This window comes from Agelaius tricolor, unplaced genomic scaffold, assembly GCF_023055355.1.
Source record: "Agelaius tricolor isolate 1412-34295 unplaced genomic scaffold, bAgeTri1.0.p SCAF_16, whole genome shotgun sequence".
Taxonomy (NCBI): domain Eukaryota; kingdom Metazoa; phylum Chordata; class Aves; order Passeriformes; family Icteridae; genus Agelaius; species Agelaius tricolor.
In genome coordinates, this window is record NW_027269276.1 from 15,453,795 (window position 1) to 15,473,980 (window position 20,186).

The 20,186-nt window shown below is 41.1% G+C and overlaps 1 protein-coding gene across 13 annotated transcripts in view; it reads right to left on the reverse strand.

The window, feature by feature from the left end:
• Window positions 1–20,186, reverse strand: part of HERC1 (HECT and RLD domain containing E3 ubiquitin protein ligase family member 1) — a 102,182-nt gene that overhangs the window by 68,922 nt on the left and 13,074 nt on the right. For 8 of the 13 annotated variants that reach the window (XM_071441718.1, XM_071441712.1, XM_071441713.1 and 5 more), the window contains exons 1-2: window positions 14,808–14,961; window positions 442–1,397 (exon numbers count right to left, since the gene is read on the reverse strand). In XM_071441718.1, the coding sequence (XP_071297819.1) occupies window positions 442–1,371 (930 nt within the window). In that variant the 5' untranslated portion in view covers window positions 1,372–1,397; window positions 14,808–14,961. Of the gene's footprint in view, window positions 1–441; window positions 1,398–14,807; window positions 14,963–20,186 lie in introns of those variants that run through there. The other 5 variants (XM_071441708.1, XM_071441710.1, XM_071441711.1 and 2 more) reach the window with 2 other exon arrangements.

A 20,186-nucleotide genomic window follows, 5' to 3' on the forward strand; every position in this document is an offset into this window, starting at 1 on the left:
AACTGCTGAACATCCTGAAGATGAATAAGCAGAGGCCCAGGTGAATGGGGGAGCAGGAATGTGCAGTAAAAGTAACTAACAGGAAACAAGGTGTATTGCAGAACTTTGAATTTTCTAACTTTTTCTGCTATGAACTTAAATGTACAAGTTCAAGTGGATCAAGTATGTCCTCAATTCTTTCCCTGAAGTTAGAGAATAACACCAAAATGCAACATGGAGACTGTTTTGCTGTTTCATCTTTACCTATGAGGAAACAGGTGGGCAGGAAGGAAGAGAAAGAGATGGTGGGTAACAAAGAAAATACAGGGGGAAGAAAAAAAAAAATCACAAAAAAAGCCCCCTTTCTAACATATTCAGCAAACTGCATTTGGGGTGGAGAAACTACTCAGTTAAGAATGTACTACACTGGAATGCAGAAAATCCAAAGGTGGTTATACCTACCAGAGATCGCCGCATCTGGGTCAATATACTCATAAAGCAATCAAAGCTGATCATCCCTTCTGGACTTTGCAGTAACTTGCTTTTCTCCATGGTGTTTACTACAGCTGAAGCACCTAAAGCCATTTCTATCCATTCAAGAAGGTATCTCAAGGCACCTCGTTGGGCAGCCAAACCAAGAAGCAACTCAGAAGCTAATCTACGACCTAGAGTATCTGCCCCAGAGTTTGGAATCGTTACTCCTTTAAGAAAAGTTGTTACTTGTGACAAACAGTCCAAACCCATTGGCGGAATCTTGCTTTCATTTGCTAGAGATAAAGGTGGTAAAGAGCTCACAACTTCTATTGCAGTGTGGATAACATCATTGCAGAGATTGAGGCCAGGTCCTGCCACAGGCATCATCCAGCTTTGTCTCAGCAGTGCAAATAACAAGCTCAATCCAGTCCGAACTCCCATTTCTATGAGCGCGTCTGTGCTTGACCTTGGGCGCTCACTGACAGAGTGCACGTCTGTGGAGCCAGAGCTGCTTTCTGGTGAGTGCTGCTGCTGTTTCACCTTACCCTTATCGTGGTACTTATTAGAAAGTGCATAGAAGACCCGCTGCAGCACAAGGAGACGCTTCCGAAGAGCTCCAGCAAACGGAGAGTCTGAGCACACCATCTTTGCCAGTGCCAGCTGGCTGCTAAGAAGAGCATCCAAGTAGTGGTCCTGTTCATCACTAGATAGAGATTCCCGCTCAAAATCTGGTAACTGAGGTCCCTTGAGGCACAGAACCTGCTGGGGCAATGGCACTACTTCTTTATTGCTAACTAACTTAGCATACAAGACAGAAACTCCCTCCCTTGTGGCAATAGATTCACTGTCTTCTGTGATCCAGGAGCTGTTCAGGTGTTCAAGCCACTTCAGCTTCACAGGTGGGACCATAGCTGCCATGCTGGTTCACTTCTTTGCCATTAGTCCTGCAAATGAAAACAACTGTCACTATAAGTTACGAAATATTATCTATAGATCTTATTACTGACAGCAGGACAAAGCCAAATAATCCTTTCAGAAGGTAAGCAGAGAAAGATTGACCACCAAGAATTACCAGTTTCACCATTTGACCTATATGCATGTGCAACTTACTTAACATGATGTAAGAATTTTAGTGTAAGTCAGTCTGCATTTTCTAAATCCATATGCACAAAAATTCACATAAAGCAGATTTAATTCTTCTAAGTGACATGAACAGCATTCAACAGATGAGGCAATTTAAGATTTAGATGTCAAGAACCACAAAAGTGCAGGGCTGATAAGCATATCTCAGCACTATCATGATTTATGTCTGCAGGATCATCCATGTAATGGTATGATATTTTGCTATTTTATCTGAATAAAAGATCACAATTCCTAAAAACCTACACTGAGTTTGAAAAATTTCTCACATACAAGAACACAGACTGATCACCAATAGCTGAGTCCAGGGTTCTTCTAAGTCTATGTCTGAGAAAATTTTAAAATTTAACAAATTAAAAGAACATTCTGATCCTAAAGAGACACTTGAGTTACTAATTTTAATGCCAGTAGCATTTAGAACTCCAGTTCTTCAAGAGGATTCTTGATGTCAACTCTAAGTTTTGCCAAGGTAGTTTATAGCTTAATATGCAAAGAGGCTTCCTCAAAGTGCAGTTTTCAAACTGCTCCTTTTAAAAGAATTTTCTTTAAAGTAGTGCTTTACCTCCCATTGTACAAAACAGATGTGTTTAACTCCTGTTTTATAATCATTAACCACGGGTTACACAGGTTCTGAATGATTACTTTCTGTTCTTTGACCCTCTAAGTCCTAACGCATTACAATTTGACCAAAAAGTACTATAATTGCCTAAAGGAGAGTTTTGTGTCCTTTGGTAGTGTGAGCCCTATTTGATCTCATTTCAAACTAAACTCCTGGGGGTGGAGAGAGTCTCTGCCATGCATGGAAAGTCAGTGCTGCTGCCATGTCGTGCTTGTAGGACAGCGGGTAACAGGCAGTGCAATTTGGTCCTTGTTTTATCTTGACATTTCACACCTAAAATCATAAATTAAAAACATCAACTACAACAGTTATTCTGCCAACAGATCTGCCAAAAAAGCATACTGTGTGCTATTAAGCACCTACTTTCATTTCAGCCAAATTTTCCCTACAACAGATGAATACCTTCAAAAAAGCTTTACATGAGCCCCCGAGAGCCTTACCCAAGTAACTGTTGTTGCACTAGAGCAGCCCCTTCCCCAGGACTATCCCACAGAAAATGGAGCCACAGCTGTTAAATCAGAGCAGGGAGCATTCCTTGCATTTCATACAAGGCACACCTTCTGTGTACTCACACCACAAAACTTCCCAGCAGCTGGGCCTCAAAGGGACACAGACAGGTACTATTACACCCAGGACCCTACTGACAAGGGAAGAGCAACACCTTCTCATTTGTCAGGAAGTATTTGCTGACTACCACTGGATCCTAACAGAAACTCTAAGGCCAAGGAATGAAAACGTCCTAACTCTGGTCTTATGTGAGGTTTGTGCCTTATCAAGAGGTGAAACATGAGGATGTGGCTCCATTAAGAAGTTCCCAAACAGACTTACTCATGGGCTTTATGCTTTCACCAGCTACTCTTCTTTCAGAAACTTCAAAATGTGCTCATGTACCTCAAAGGTGCAAATACTGCTGCTTTTCCTGAAAACTGATAGATTTTTTTTCCCCTCCTGCCCTTGTATGCATCTCTAAAAATAGAGACTGAAGCTTGAAGCTGAGCCCTCAGTAGTGCCCTACTCTCCTTCTGCAGCTTTCAGAAGAAATCGTTGGTCCACCTTGAGAATAACATTCGGTTTCGTGTGACAGGCACAAGGCTTTAACCAGACACTGCTCACAATCCTGGAAATACTCTCTGAATACAATTGTAAAAGATCTCTCTCTGCATGTAACAACTACAGATCAGTGAAGCTAAGCAGAAACCAGGTAACAGCTACACAGGGTATAGGTAGGGTTCATTTCTTCCAGCTCACTGCCACAAATACAAGCTTTATAATTGCTCTAGAGCCTAGACACGAACATCTGAGTTCTTTTTAGGGCAGACAAAAAGAAAATACATTTGGCTTTGAAAACTAAACTGAATGCTCACTGCTGTTTCACTGTATTTGAACACTGCAGGGTCAGGTGAACATGTGGAAGGTACCAAGTGAGCAGGGTGGGCCAGTCCCACGGGGTGCAGTCCCACACACTTCCTGAACATGCTGATCACACGGCCAAGCACAAACGGAGAAGCCAGAAACATGTGACAAGTGGAGAAAAGTATTTTTCTCTTGTCATCATAAACCTGTAACAATCTAAATGTATAACAACAGCTTTATAAAACTATTTCAACACTGAATACTTAAAACACTTCAAACTAAAGTACCCAGAACTTTCTGGGATTTATATTAAACAAACAAACAAACAAACCATCCACTCTATCTGCCCTTATTCCTCCCTTTCTCCTCCTGCTCCTCAGCAGGAGGGGAAAAAAAAAAAAAGAAGTGAACCGTGAGAATGTGCAACACAACTTATTTGTCATATCTTTCAGAACCACAGTTCCTGTTGAGGAAATCACCATTTTGGGGCAGTAAATTTTTGCACATATTTTACTGCTGCCTATTGGTAAATCAACTTAAAACTCAGAGGTGAACAAAGATTTCAACACTGTTACCAAATGTAACACCTATTTCAAAAGCTTACTCCAGGGAACAGCGGGGGGGAAAATGCATCCATCAAAGCCTGAAAGCCAAGTTCTGTTTATCCGGGATGGAGAATTTTTCTTCCAGAACAGCAGCGGCAGCAGCTTGAGCTGCACGGAAAGACTCGTGAAGGTAAGCAAGCCTGCCTCCAGTGCTCACCCTGAGAACCACGGCCAGGGCTGCCACGGAAGTCAAGGAACGGCTCAGGATCACCAAATCCTCTACTGGAATAAGGAATAAGGAAATAAGGAATAAGGTAAGCAAGCCTGCCTCCAGTGCTCACCCTGAGAACCACGGCCAGGGCTGCCACGGAAATCGAGGAACGGCTCAGGATCACAAATCCTCTACTGGAATAAGGAATAAGGAATAAGCAAGCCTGCCTCCAGTGCTCACCCTGAGAACCACGGCCAGGGCTGCCACGGAAATCGAAGAACGGCTCAGGATCACCAAATCCTCTACTGGAATAAGGAATAAGGAATAAGCAAGCCTGCCTCCAGTGCTCACCCTGAGAACCACGGCCAGGGCTGCCACGGAGCTCAAGGAAAGGCTCAGGCTCACAAATCCTCTACTGGAATAAGGAAATAAGGAATAAGGAATAAGCAAGCCTGCCTCCAGTGCTCACCCTGAGAACCACGGCCAGGGCTGCCACGGAGCTCAAGGAACGGCTCAGGCTCACCAAATCCTCTACTGGAATAGTGCACAAGCACAGGGAGAGCTGCTGTTACCCATCACTGCACTGGACACCAACTGCTGTTTGCTCCTCTTACATCAACTGAAAGGGAATGTGAGGAAAAGAATTTTAAAATGAAACCTGTGAAAACACAAGGAATATAATCAGGGAAGGCTTTTGCCTGAGCTAAGAGGAGAGTAGATAATTTAAATTTTGGAAGAAAATACTCTTAAGAGAAGTCTCTTTTAATGTTATAAGAAACATGAAAATTACCTGCAGCAGAGACAAAGGTTCTTTTTCCTTTTATCAGTCCACTGCTTTAAATGCACCTGAAGTGAACCTGTAACTCCCAAAGCTGAATCCCACTGCAGACTGACTGTGTGTCCCCAGATTCTGTCTCTTCAAGCTCAAAAGTCAAAACCAGGTACTTCTGGTCTGTCCATGGTTTTCCCCATATGAAAACCCACACCACACAGCCAAACTAGCACCCAAACTGTAAGCTCAGAATCAAGTTTCCACCTCTTGCCATAACTAGTAAGCACAGACAGGAGGTAATAGGATGCATTTCAAATTCAAAGAAATAACTTACAAGCAGCCCTGGTGATTGTGAAACCATAATAACTCAGTGACTGGCATGCATTTCCACACAGCCAAGAACTCAGAAAGAAAGCTGATGACAAATTTCATTACCCCTTTATCTGTTTATTTCTCTTCATATATTTAGTTAGATGATGATTTTTAAGAAGTTTTTGATTAGATGTGTTTGCTTTATTTAAGGAAAAAATAAACACAAAACCAAGAGCCTGCAAATGTTTGTCAGCAAGACAGAGTATACACTAATAATAACTGATACACTTAAGATCTTCCCTCTTGAGAAAAATAAGGAAAAAGAGGACAGTTGTCATATTTTAGGGAAAGCATGCAGTCTTCAGTGGCTGAGCAAATAATGTTAAAGAACTTAAAATATGCTGTGTTATTAAAGAGTTTGTTTTTTCTTAAGTAGGAATCAATTCAGCCTGAAACCACCAGCTAATTTTTACAGGTCACTTCACATATTAATTTTTGTGGTGGAAGCTTGCCTACAATAACTAATACATTACATGTATTGATATTGTGAATGGCCTATTGCAAGTCATTATTAAATACAACAGACAGTTGGGCATATTAAAATTAAAATTAAGTTTATATCAATAATGAAATAGGCCAAACAGCCAATTCTTTCACTGAGAAAAACTGCACCTTTTTTTAGGAAAAAGAACTATTCCCCTATCTCAAACAAGAATAAAGTAAGCGACTGGAGATGCATCTAACTACATTTACAAGTTCTTTCCATGAAACAGAAATAAATGATGAGGAGATAAACTATGAATGCTGTTCCTTCTTTCTCTCTGCCACCACAGCAATTTAATCACAAAAGAGGAATTTGATCTTGTCATTAATCCCACCTTGCTTATTTCATATATACAATACCAAGTCACTGATTGCATGGATGACTAACACCTTAATGCACAACTGACCAGGAGATACAACAAAATAGGTATTCCACCACAAATATTCCAATATTTTTATATATATATGCATACATGCATATATACATATATATTTATATTTTGGTATTTATATTAGATACTAAAAAAAAATCTGTGTTTCATGTACATGTGTCTGAAACACAAGGAATCTTTCTGCAATAATTATTTCTTTTCGAAGGGGAATAATTCTTCCAAAGCATTTCAGTTAACATCAAAGTGAAATTATCAAGAAAATTCTGTATAATTTTTTTTTGTTTATATAAAAGTGATATATGTGAGGTAAAATAGGACTAAGAAGTAACAGCAGATTTTCCAGCGACTTACCACCATCTCCTAAATTAACTATAGAAAGAGATTTTTCTAGAAAGGGAACAAAGAAGACACTAAATATTTCTCATAAATCCACTTGGTTGGCTCAGCCATGAAGACTGTCAAACCTCTAAGAACAAACATTTTTTTCAGATTTTTACTACAGCTTCAGGAAACCAAGAAGTTTTTAGGTCTTGCCACTTTGAGGTAAGTGGGACAGCTTTGATCACCTTCAAATGCAAGAATAAGAACTCACAAGGGGGGAAAAAAACATTACTAAAGAAGTTAGTATGGGAAATTCTCATCTTCAACACAGTCACAGGAGTGAGGACTTTGGAAAGTGCCCCAAATACTCCTATATTCCAAGGGAACAGGGGAAATGAGAGTAATTTACAAAGGACTTTGGCATGGGGTTGAAGGCTAAAGTCCGTAAAGTTCTAAAGCTCCTGTTTCTGAGTGCAGCAGGACAGACAGGTCCTGGACAGAACACACACAATGCCCCAAAGGAATTGCCATAGTCTTCCCTTTCCATGTCAGCTCAGAAATTATGGGAGATACTCGAATGTCACCCAAGAACCACCTCCATGCACCCAACAAATTTATCCTAATATAAGTAAATAGGAAGCTCCCTTCTAGGGTTTAGATTTTTAAAAATGCTTAGAATTTAAAAAAAGCTCCTCAGAAGTTGCTGAGTGTAGATCTAAGAGAAAGATTGCTGGAACAATTTAAAGAAAGGTGGAGATTGGGCAGAAGCTGTACAGTGTGGCTACATCACACTGCAGCTCCTTTGGAGGAGATCAGGAACAGCTCAGGGCAAATCAAAAGAGGTGACACTGAATGCCTGCAGGAAGCATGTAAGTGTGAAGTCATGACAAGAAAAAAAACAAAGGGTTTATGTTTTGTTTTAAAGAAAGTTGTAGAAAAGATCCTTAAAAAGTAGAACTATTATCTAGTTGATTTGATTAGAGAGTGTAAGAGTAGTCTCCCCACAAAACATGTTTTGCTTTTTAAGTCCTCAGTGCACACACGCTCAGCTTATCAGCACAGAAACCATCGGAACACGTGGAAGGGAGGAGCTGATTTAGGGCCCTTCCCTCCCCCAAAGATCATTGCCTCCAACAGATTGGCTCCACCTCACTGCCTAACGCAGGTAATCACTGGTATTCAGCAAGAATAATACAAGTCCACAGATAGGGAGGAAGAAGGTGCAACTGCTGTTCAGGCTGTGACAAGGAAAATATGAACAATCAGCTCCGAAATGTAGGTAAATCTTGAAGCACAGTGATTTCCCATTGCTTGTACAAACCTGAATCTTCCTGCTTAATTGTTATTTTACAGCTTTGTGCTTCCCTCCCTGTACAAGGTCCAAAGAAGTAAACATTGTAATACAGGGATAAAAAGCAAAATTCATGTTACATGAAGTGTTGTCAAATGAACACAGCAAACAAGGGCGATGTATTTTAACATAGTGTTCAAGGTAGGCAGAACTACTCACAGTCCATGGAGATTTTCAAAAATATAAACTGCATAAAATTATGTCCAGGATCTTCAATTAGTATGAAGAAAATCAATTTTTTTAAATCAGTGACACTAGCACACACACTGAAGATACAACAAGGACAGAATTTGACAAAGCTACATACTACCACGGTTTTCTTTAACTCAGCCTGACTACAGCAGAAACCAAGCACACACAAAATTATTCTGACAGAAGCCAAGTGCTCAGGCTCTTAGAACTCCTACAAAAGTAGCTGAAAGCTTTATTTTCTGCAAAGCTCTTGAAAAACTGCACCTATCAAGCTGTAAATATTCGATATCCTAAAAATAAAAAGTTTTCTCAGAGGAAAAATAAACCTCAGAAGCATTCACTCTCTCCCTCTCTACAATCAGCAATTTCAGCAACCTTTGCCAGAAGCTGACTACATTTATTTTATGGGAACCTGATTACAAAAGCTTGCAACACAAGAAGTCTGTCTATACAGCCAAATCACAGGCAGGAAACACCAAAATGAAATACAAAGATCTGGTTGTGAAACTGAGTTCTGTTCACTGCCTGCCTGCGATGTTGTAGCACACACAGAGAGCTCCTCACTGTGTGCTCACTGACAATGCCAGAGCTCCATTTGTTATTTTCAACCTGAGGGACTCCTAGAGCACCTCCTGTGCTCAAGGTGCCTTCAGCCTGATGGCACCTGGGTGGTTTCTAAAAAGGAGGAGAAAATTGAATATTTAAGCAGATGGCAGGCAGATCACACCACAGCTCTTGATGCTGCTACACGTAGTTAAAGCTTTGTTTGCAACAGGGAGAAATTAACTTCTGTGATGGGTCAGAAATACCAAGCATTTTGTGGCTCACACAAAACTCAGGAAAGATTTCACAGTCAGAATGATCAGATAATTCTAGGAGCTCATTAAAAATATAAATCAATTCATTCACTGCAAGTGACACCGACTACTGAAGAACTTATTCTGGGATGTTATTTTAGATAAGTTTTGATAAAGTAGAAGTTCTGAGTTCATTGCCAATCACAGCTCTGGAAAAGCTGATTTGCTTAAAATATGACAGAAAACCTAATATAATATGTTTCTATTTACTGCCTCACTGTGATGACAGAATTACAGCTGCATTATACAAGTGGAATCTCTTCAAAGTTTCAACAACTCAGTTTCTTAGCATAAACACTTAGAACCCTTTTAAATTATTTTTTCATTCAAATACATGTAACGTTCTTACCAGTAAACCAAAGTCTTTAGTCTGCATCCAAGACTACTAAATTATTTTCTCAATATTCTGTCGAATTCCTAACCTGTACAACTCCAGAGCTGAATGTGCAATTCAAGATATGGCTGTACCTTTATTTTGTGCAGCAGAAGGCCTGGTCTCTGGTTTTGCCAAGTTCCACTCCTAACAGTTCCTGATGTTCCATAAAATGACAGATTACCCTAAGTTTTTATCATTTCAGTCTTTCATACTTCTTACAAAGAAGCACCAAGTCCCAGTAAGAATCTTGCTTCACGTGCTGCCAGCTGCTGGAGTGCAGCAATTTTTGCAATCCTTATTAGAAGTTTACAATGAAAGCTTCCCTTTTTTCCTAAATAAGGGGCTATATATACAGGATTTAGCAGCAGGTATCAGAGCTCCAAACAACATTTAGAGCCTTTTACTGGAGAGGTGATTTAGAAACCAAGAATATATAAAAGTAATTAAAATCCTGCCTTGCCACATACCAAAAATATGAAATGTACAGAAATGTAAAACCCACGAGACATTTCATTTGGCTTACAGCAAGGGGACACCATGACAGTTGAAACCAGCAGGACATAATGCTGGCTAGAAGAGTTATCTGTTCACTATTCCACTAGTGCCAAAAAGCACTGCAGATCACTGTACAAGGCAGGAATCTGCAAATGTTCTTTTTGGCCTGTCCATGTAGTCTGGACACACTGTCATGAGAGATGCAAGGTGAATGGAATCTATCCAAAACAGTCACAGAACAGAAAAAGAGAAAAAGATAAATTAGAAAGTGTTTGCACTGCAGAGAAATTACTACAAGTTCACACAGAATTGAAAGCAAAAAATGTCCTCAGAAGCAGCAAAAAAATAAAAAAGGCAGCAGTGCTAATAACAGGAGATGGACTGTAAAACAGCAGAGAAAAAATAAGTTGTGGTCTCCTACAAATCTGGACTGGGAAGCAAGGAACAAAAGGAACTAACCCAGAGAAAGCAAGCCAAGAACAGCAGCTACAGCAGATTGTCCTTCCCTACTGAAACATCACAGTGAAACACACACCAGCATCAATTCATGTGAACATCTGCCTCCACTGAGCACAAGGGCCAGTGCCTTCCTCCTTCTATCAGCCTCCTGCTCAGCATATGAGAACTGAATGAGTGACATAATCATTCAGAGTAAGATTCATTATGCAAACAACCATCTATTTTTCTTCCCAAATATTGAATTCCATCTAACCTCATATTTGTGAAGTAAGCCATGGTAAGGTTCTACTTGATATTCTTCCACTTTTTGTCTTCCTACATGATTTAGGTTCCTGTGGGATTATTTATTTATTCATTCTCAGGGATAGTATTGAAACCAATATAACCCTATGCTTTCAGCTGGTCACAACTGGTTACTCCAAAAATCTTTTTGGAGACAGACTAAAGGAAGATGAAATTACTTTTAAGTTAATATGAAATTAAAGCTATTTGCCCTTTTGGCTTTAGTGTTTAAAAGGAAAGTGATACAAAAACCTTATCATAGCTTCTCAATGTAAACCCCCAGGGGCTGTACAAATCTACCCAAGCAGAGAAGAAATAAAAATTATCATTATTGTTCAGCAGATAAACTTAGAAAAATCAATTTAATCCATTACTTCTTCAGATGCTTTAAGGTTACTGAAACAAAAGCTGAGAATGCAAGGTGCTCCACATACACAATCATCAAAAGTAGTTAGTGAAGAGGAACTGAGAAGCAGAAATTCCCTATGCACCAAAACATCCCAACAATTTGAGCAAAGAAAGGTGCCTGATCCTTCATTGGAAAAGGGATGAAAACTATGGTGAGGTTTTAGCACTACCACTCTCCCCAAAAGGTACAATCACTTGTACTTCTACTGTGTAGTGTAGTAACAATATTTTCAAAAACCACAACACATAGGAACAGACATTTTCTTGCAAAAACTACAGAAATTTTAAAGATGTATTTACTAGAAATCATGACTTGAAAAACTCAGCAACAGACAGGAGAGTGCAATACAGACAGTCAAAATTCAAACACATTCAACTTTCAAGTTAGCTGTATGTAAGCAGAAAGGTGGACTGCAGCCCTTAGATATATACACACATACATATATATATATATCAATATATATATATATCAATCTATATCTATAGATATAGATATCTGTATAAAGGGGGCATATAAGGGCAATGGAGAGATAGATACCTGTTATCAGGGCCTGAGGTGACAGGACAACAGGAAATTCTAAATTTTCAAGTTTTAAATTGAATATGAGTAGGTTTCCTCTGGATATAAAGAAGAAACGTCTCAATGAGGGTGGTGAGACACTGGAGCAGGTTGCCCAGCTAAGTTGTGGATGCCCCTTTGTGTTAACACTTCCTGTTAACATTTGCATTTCTTCAGTCAGAGAACTCCTATTAGAACTACTTGAAAAAGAAACTTCTGTTGTGTAAATTCACGCATTTGTAAGGAAATGTTTTGAGGATAAAATTTCAGTATTATCTAGTCCTGATAGCAAATGAAAAAATTGTTACTAGTAAGGACTCAAACTGCAGGCTCTTCCTAAAGCAGCAAATTAATTCCAACTTCCAGCAGAGAAGATGATTGCTTGAGGCACCTGAACATTCTCCCAAATAGCGTGGTGACATCAGGTCAATCACAAGAGGCCAGGGAATATACCTGGCCAGTCCAAGGTCACAGTTACACCGGCTGTTGATGGGCAGATCCTGCAGCCACTGGGCTCCAGACTGGCTTTGTTTCCTTTTTTTCATATTAACAATTTACAAGGGCTGCTCTGAATGACTCGAATGCACAGCAAGCAGCTGCAGCACACCAGCACTTATTTCAAGCAGCCCTGTGACAACAGAGCTCCGATTTCTGAGGGCTACTTCAGATGCTTTAAAGAGCTAACACCTACTAGATTTGAATGCTCCACTTGACGGTAAGTCAGTGCAAGAGAAACACACAAAAAGAAACCGTGGCAGCAATTTAGTTTGAGTACTTCTGAGAGCCAATCCCAGCAAACACAACCAGCACAGTGCTCACCATTCACTGCCCACGACTTTGACAGCAGGGAGGAAAAATCAGCCATAGAGAATTGCATTCTGCTTTGAACTAAAACACACCAGTGCAAGATAAAAAATCTTTCAAGTTACATGAACAGAGGAAGATTAAGTATCTGTACAGGATCTAAGGCCATTGCTTTGAAAGGCTAATGACTTCCTGACAACCTATGACCTGCTCCACCAAGCCTACCTAAAATACTTATCATTTCTGTCTCCATTACTTACTTTAAAAATGGGAATGAGCACATCTCTACCCCATGAGTATTACAAGAATAATAACACTAAAAACAGAAAGAAAAATTGAAATACTTCATGTGTCTTAACATCTTAAACGTACACAATTTTACCAAACACAAATATTACTGCCAATTTCATATGTAGCTTCCCCATGCTTAAAATGGTCCTACTCCAGTCATTACTGATCATTTAAAATATTAATATTATTAATAAATTTAAATATTCATATGCTTCTGCAGAGCACCCCTGTACTGTTTTCTTTGAAAAATAAACTTCATGGCTACCTCAGATTGGTAAACTAAAGGCAAAACCCAACAAAGATCTTTAATCAACTACTATCTATTTAATTCAGGTCTGAAACAGCAGAACAAGTTTTCACTGTTAAACTATTTTTCAGTTTACAGATTAAATTAACAAAAAAATACTGTGTTATATTCCTACTATGCCAAGCAGTCTCTTGGCAAAAGTAAGTCAAAGACCTGACATCCCTTTGCTTAATAACAATTAGATAAACACCTCCTTTACACAGTTTCCAAAAAAAATTTCAAGACTCCCACTTCCCCTTCAACTTACATACTTCCAACCCCATAAACTCGTCTACACCTAATGTTCAAAGAACAAAATATCCATGACATATTTAAATAAGACCGCAGGAGCACAGAGGAAAACCTCACTATAGGTTTGCACTCAGAGACAAAAAGCTTTAAAGATGTTTCATTTTAAAACACAACCACCGTGATACAGCCACCTAACAAATTCCACAAGGTACAAGGCTACAGGAGACGGGCAATGCCACTCTGTCCTGTAGCACAACGTTGTACAGCTTTTAATCTTTCACACAAAAAACAGACTCCTCTCAGAGTGGCAAAGTAGTAGTAGACTGAGCAGGTACACAGTCTACCTTTCCACATTAAATATCTATTATAATTTCCCCAAAACTATGTGAGACTTAACCCTCAGATCAAAGTCCTCCACAGTCCCACATCCCAATAGAGCAGACATAGTATACATGGGGTCTCTAACAAGGAGCATTAAATTCAGCACATGTAAACTGAGGCTTTGTTATGAAATACCAGCATAGAACACTCTGCTAAACTACAAATCTGATCAACCTCATAAGACAATATACACATGTACATATACAGACACATACAGGATATGTTTCCATGTATATAGAGCACACAGTTCCAGCTAAAGAAATTACACGACTCACAAGGAATCAATCAGTTTAGATATGTGGCAACAGAAATTAAAATGTTTCAACTGCACTAAATCTCTCCTACATACTGTGAAAGGGAGAGGGCATAACAATAGGACTCTGCCCTTTAAAAAACATGAAAAGCAGCTTGTGTACAGCAACATCCCAATGAAATTAACCATATGCAGTTAAAAAAAACCAAACTCAAAACATAACAACAAAACACCTGCTAGGACCTCAGTTTGAAATACAAAAGAAATCATCTCTAAGTAAAAGTATACATATAATCTTTCAGTATTGCAAGCAAGACCCAACAAACATGCCACGGGAAGACGGTGCAATTCAGATGACAGGTCTGGAGACACGAGGAACACCTACCTACAGTCATGCACACAGCTGATGAAGGCAAACATGACAAATTTCAGACTGAATTTTGTGACACCTGCCGGGTCCACCTGGGATGCACGTACTCAGAGATGCATTTAACATTTAGAGGAAAATGCACGGCCACACTACAACAGCATTCATGAGGTTCATGGGGAAAAAAGCACAGGCTCCGAGGACCTCAGTCGAAGCACAGTGCAGAATTCGCACAGTTTATACGGCTTTGAAAAGGCACAAAATCCACCACGAAGGAAGAAGAGCTGCCGGAGGACGCCCTTCCTTGTCCCACCCTCAGCAACAGGGCAGTGACACCTGACCGGCCCCACCTGCCTCCCCTTTTCCTCACGGCCGCCCGCACCTTCCCCCGCTCCCGGCCGCCCGCGGCTGCAGCTGCGGCCCCGCGGTGTTGTCGGGCGGGGAGGGCGCGGGGAGAGCCATCCCGGCCCTGGGCTCGCCCAGGCCTCCCGCCCCTGCCCGCGCTTCTCAGCCCCACGCGGCCGCGCGCTCACCAGGCAGCGGCGGGGGGAGGCGGCGGCGCTCGGCCCGGGAGCCCCGCGGGAGGGACCGGCGGGGCGCGGAGAGCGGAGCGCGGAGATCCCGCCGGGAGCCGCGTCCTCCCGGCCCGAATTGTCACAGGGAAAACATGACGCGGGCGGGGAGCCGCCGATCTCGCGGGGCTACCGCGCGGCTCTCGCGAGAGCGCCGGCCGCTCCCCGCCTCCGCCTCCCGTGCGCGGGCACGCGCGGCGCGCCCCCGAGGCCGGAGCGGCGGCGGAACGTGCGGCGGGAGCGGCTCGGCCCGGCTAAAGGGAAGCGCTGCGGGCACTGGGAATGCAGACAGTGCCCACACTGTGGGGTTTATTGGTCTTCTGCGAGCGTGAGGAAGAGCAGACTAATGCTTTCTCATAAAAACGACCAAAGAAACGGGTCAGGGAAACGAAGCACCTCGTTTAGGCCGGGATCCTGATGGAATTGATGTGTTGGACATTCAGTGAAGAGAAATGGATGCGGTATGCAGGGACAGAAAGTGCAGAAAAGGCAGAACGAATCACATTAGAGGACGAGCAGGAGTATATTAAAGTGTTTCCTTAAACAAAATGAACAACATAACAGCAAATAGTAAAACTGTCACTGAGGAATGAAATTCCAAGTCTGAAGAAGGATAAAGGATGCAGTGAACACCGGCACAGGCTTAGATGGTGGCAGCAAGGACAGCACACCAAGATGAGTGAGGCCACAGCGGCAATAAACAGCACAGTGAGAAATCTCAGTTATACCCACATGAACTGGTACAGTCCATACAACATTAGGGATGTCATGACTGAATCAGTGGACATTCATACTCAGTAAATGGGAAAACTGACAAGAAGCAAGAGGAAAACTCTGCAAGAAGGGACTGCAAACGTTTGAGTACATCAGCCTAAGTCAGGAATACAATGGAAGCTTACAAAGATTAGTGAGGTGAAATAGATGAACAGGGAATAATTGTTTATGCTCTTCAAGTGGAAGAGCTAGAAGGTAACAAGAGGAACTAGTAGATGAAAAATTCAGAACAAGGAAAAGAATTACTATTTCTTCATTCACATATAATTAAGCTATAGAAGACCTTGATGCAGGACAAAATGTAGTAGAAGTTTACCTGGACTCAAAAAGAGACTGGAAAAATACAGGAAAGAAAAAAAAACCCATCAGTTTACCACAGACATCTCCTCTGGCTGAAAAATGCCCCAGCCCACAGAGAGCCCTACAATGTTTGGGGACACTTTCCTCTGTGCTTGCTCCTGCCTTTCCTTCCCAAGGCACGGGCTGATGGCTGGTTCAGACAGTGCCAGTGGATCAGTGATCCCATCCTTGTGTTCTTGTCCTATAGCCTGGCTTTCCTGGATCTCTCCTCATTAATGCTTTATTCTGACTTATCAAGTGTTAGGGGAGGTCCCAATGGCAGAGCTCAGCTCCCTGGAGGGACTGTTGCATTTCATGACACGAGTTCCAACCAAAAGTAGACTAAATGTCACTGACCACTTTGGAGACACATCCCAGGTATTGATGGCTTTTCATTCTGTCCCCTACAAGGCAACTCAGGGATGCACAGCGTTTTGCATCAGATTAAAACTCCAATGCCTTGCTTTGAAAAGTCTGACCCAACCAAGCTCAAAATCACAGACTAAGAAAAAAGTCTCTGTTGGCAATTTACCCATGTAATATCAACCCAGAGAATAATGGTCAAGACAAGCCATTTCTGTTCAATAAGTTGTAATTTTTTTTGTTTTGTTTTGGACCTCTAACTACACCAGCTAGTCTTTTGTCTAAAATCATAGTCAAACTCTGCTGTGAATGAGCACCTTCTGTGTTGATGAGACCACCTATGCTAACAAATACCATCAAACTAGGGGCAAACTATACAAACATTTTACAGCATTCCTTAACTATTTCAAATATGTCAGCTAAAGGATGCTGTATAAGAAATGAACTTTAAAAAATCAACAGATGCATGAAAACACATTCAGTGCAGACATGTCCATTCCACAGAAGAATAACAAACAGACACACTCAGCAGTGTGTGCTCTTCTCCATGTCCACATGCCCCACACCCACACACATTAATCACAACATGAAGACAAAATCTTATCATTAACTGCAGCTTTTATGGCTTGTAGGCTCCACCTGCAGCCAAGCATTGTATAATTCTCAAGGAATTTCTTAGATTCACAAATGCCTAATGCTTTTAAGTTACGTACACTTAAATATTAAGTTCAGAAAACTGCAAGGTTTTCTGTTTTGTTTGTCAAGTCTTCACCCAGCCCATCACTCACTCTGCAGTGTCAAGGGCTCTCCCCTTGCCATTTGCCTGCAGGCAGGTGCAGGGGCTGTTTCCAGAGGCTCCCTGATCTCAGAATTGAAGTGACACTGGAGGACCATTGCTATTGCAATGCTGTGAATAGCTATTGCTATGAATAGCATTTTTGTGAAGTCTCACATGAAGCTTGTTTATTAGATAGCAACTGTTAATATTTAATATTAACTACAATCTTTGGTAAGTCAAGTGACTTCCATAGTTTCTCCTTCAGAGCTAGACCCCCAGTGCCTGAGCTACTGTCTGCATCTACAGCCAGCTGGACTCAGGAGCTTCCAAACTGGAATAAAACCTAGCATGGCAAGTGATGCAGGATGAGGAGGTCTAGTGCATCACTCTGTACTAAGCAGGCAGGCATTGGCAGAATTACTGAGAGCCCAGACAAAGCAAACAGCATTCTAGCCTACAGCAGCTCCAGTAGGTCTGAAAATAAGGACATAAATAAGGGGAACAAGTCTACATTTGCTCTGATGCTACTAATGGTTGTCACCACCATTCAGCCACCTCATCTGAGAGTCAATTATCATTAAATGAAAACATAACACTTGCATCCTGTGGAAATTGCAGAGGCTCCTGAAACTCATTTGGGTACCCTGAGGACATACCAGAGGAAAGATGAGCCCTCCAGCCACTGCAGCTATATATTAACAGGGTGAATGTAACAAAAAAAGTTGAGAAAAGTTTTATGGGACACCCCTAGACATAGGCCAGGAATACCTGAATCACAGCTTTTCAGTAGGCAACATCATTCATCCTCTCCCCCTCCTTCAGAGCAAGCAGAAGCAGAAGAATTCAAAACTACAAATCTCAAGAGTTCAGCCCCTAATGTCCCTGTCTGCAGGACACTCATCCTCCATTTCTATTTCCAAAATAGTTTACCTTCAAAGCATAGAGGGAGGCCAAGAGAAAGCCCATATGATGGATCATGGAGGTTCAAGAGAAAGGAGGCTGTGGATAGTATCTCTGTTATCTCTGTGCTCTCACCTCTTCTTTAAAACAGAAATAATCCCTCATGATGCAGACCTCCCAAGTCCCACCCACAGTCTTCCTCCTTCCCAGCTTCACTTGGACTAAGGCAGATTTCTTCCAGCATTTAGCTCTACAAGACCTGTTTTACATCAATGATTCCCTATTACTCTGCATGAGTTACTGCATTATTTATTAGTTTAAAATGTACTGTTACGTAATCCCATCAAATGTACTTTTAATATTAAGCAATTAAAAGATAGGTATAGTGACAGAACAACACACAATTTAACATCAAACATTTTTCTGACTGTTAATAATTATTCTTTACTTTTTTAGTAACCACATTTAACTCTTCATCCTCTTCTGATCCAAACATTTCACCAGGTCTATGAGCAATTCCACTCTCACTATTTTTGTAAGATCTTTTTTTATAATGCAGTGCCTAGGACAAGACCAACATCCAGCATGAGGCTATGCTATTTATCTAGAGCTTATTCTTCACCATTTTTCCACAATGCAGGATAATTTTGGATCATTACAGAAAATGGGAATTTATATATTAAATACCTCAATTAACTGTGTTTTGATTTTACTGACTTCTCTTTTTCCAGCAGACTTTGCTAACATTGGCATGCCTTGCTGTTGTCATGGCAATGAAAGGAGTCTGTATGGTTTGGGATGTGACTCACAAAAAATTTTATACAGAAATGGGCCAACAATTACAACAAAGGACAGTGAATGTTTCTGTGGCACCAGTTAATAAATGGTCAATGGAAAAAAAAGAAAGATCCCAAATCTGAACAAATTATACTGAACAAAACTTGACTGGATAGAAGACACCAAATTATTACTTGTGACCCTCTCTTGCATTTAGGTCTCTATGTATCATCCCCAAGTGTAATTAAAAATCACAGTGATCTGCCTGGGCAGTTACTTAACCATAACAGAACCCAATTCTCCCAAAGAAGTTACGTTCTTAGTGTTTAGAAACATGAGGAGTCTTGAATTGTGGACTTATCCCAATAAAAAAGTCTTGAAGCCATCATCTCTGTGAGGGCTCAGTCCAAGGCAAGGCTCTTCTCATGGCTCACAATTTACACGAGGCAAAAGGGGGGCGAGTTTGCCAATGAAAAGATGAGGAAAGGAGCTTGTGGCACTCACTGAGGAGGTGTGGACAGAGCAGTTGCAAGCACTAAAAAACATGACTAAAGCCAGCCTACACCAGTCTATGAAATGCATGGAAACATTCTTTTGAGCTAGACATTCACCTATATATGTCTTCTATATGTTACTCATGACAACAGTGGCTCTTTTCCCATGGATCCAAGGTAGGTGAGGGGAGCTGTTATCAGATCGTTTGCCTGGGCAGAGATTCCAAATATGAAGGCACTGAAATAAATGCATCTGTGTCAGCCCTTAATTTCATCTTCTGACTCATGTTCTGGAGTGACAGTTGCCCTGCCTGGCACTTCCTGTTCATATCAAGCTGAGCCATACTAAGTGCTATTTATTCAAAAGCAATCTAAAGCCACATGCACACGGCCAGCTGGCTCTTACCCCAGCACAAATCATCAGTGCCACACAATCAGCAGTTTCAGAGCCCAGGATTGCAGGTAGTAGTGTCACTTCTTTTCTTCTACTGTTGGATTCAACTGTGAAATGCAGGGTAGGAACCAGTCTGAAGTAACCTCAGATGTAAGATCTACTGCAATCCATGGCCATCTCTCTCTTTGGCTAGCTGGTAACCTTTTCAAACTGCTTTGCTCAGCCTAGCTTTGTATCTAGGTTCCACAGCTCAGAAATGCCCTTGGCCAAGCCATGACAGCAAACATTCCAGTGAACCACTGGGGAAAAGGCAAGGGAATCAAGAGGGGTTTGCACTGCAAGACAATGAATGATAATATACTGGGGAAATTAAAAGGATTATGTGTGAGCAACTAAGTAACAACTGAATTCATACACAAGACTGATTCCAAACTAATCTATGCATGGGTAGGAAACATTTTGAGCATATGTAGCAAGCAGGTTATTAGGACTTCAAGGGGATTAGTAATTCTCAATATGGT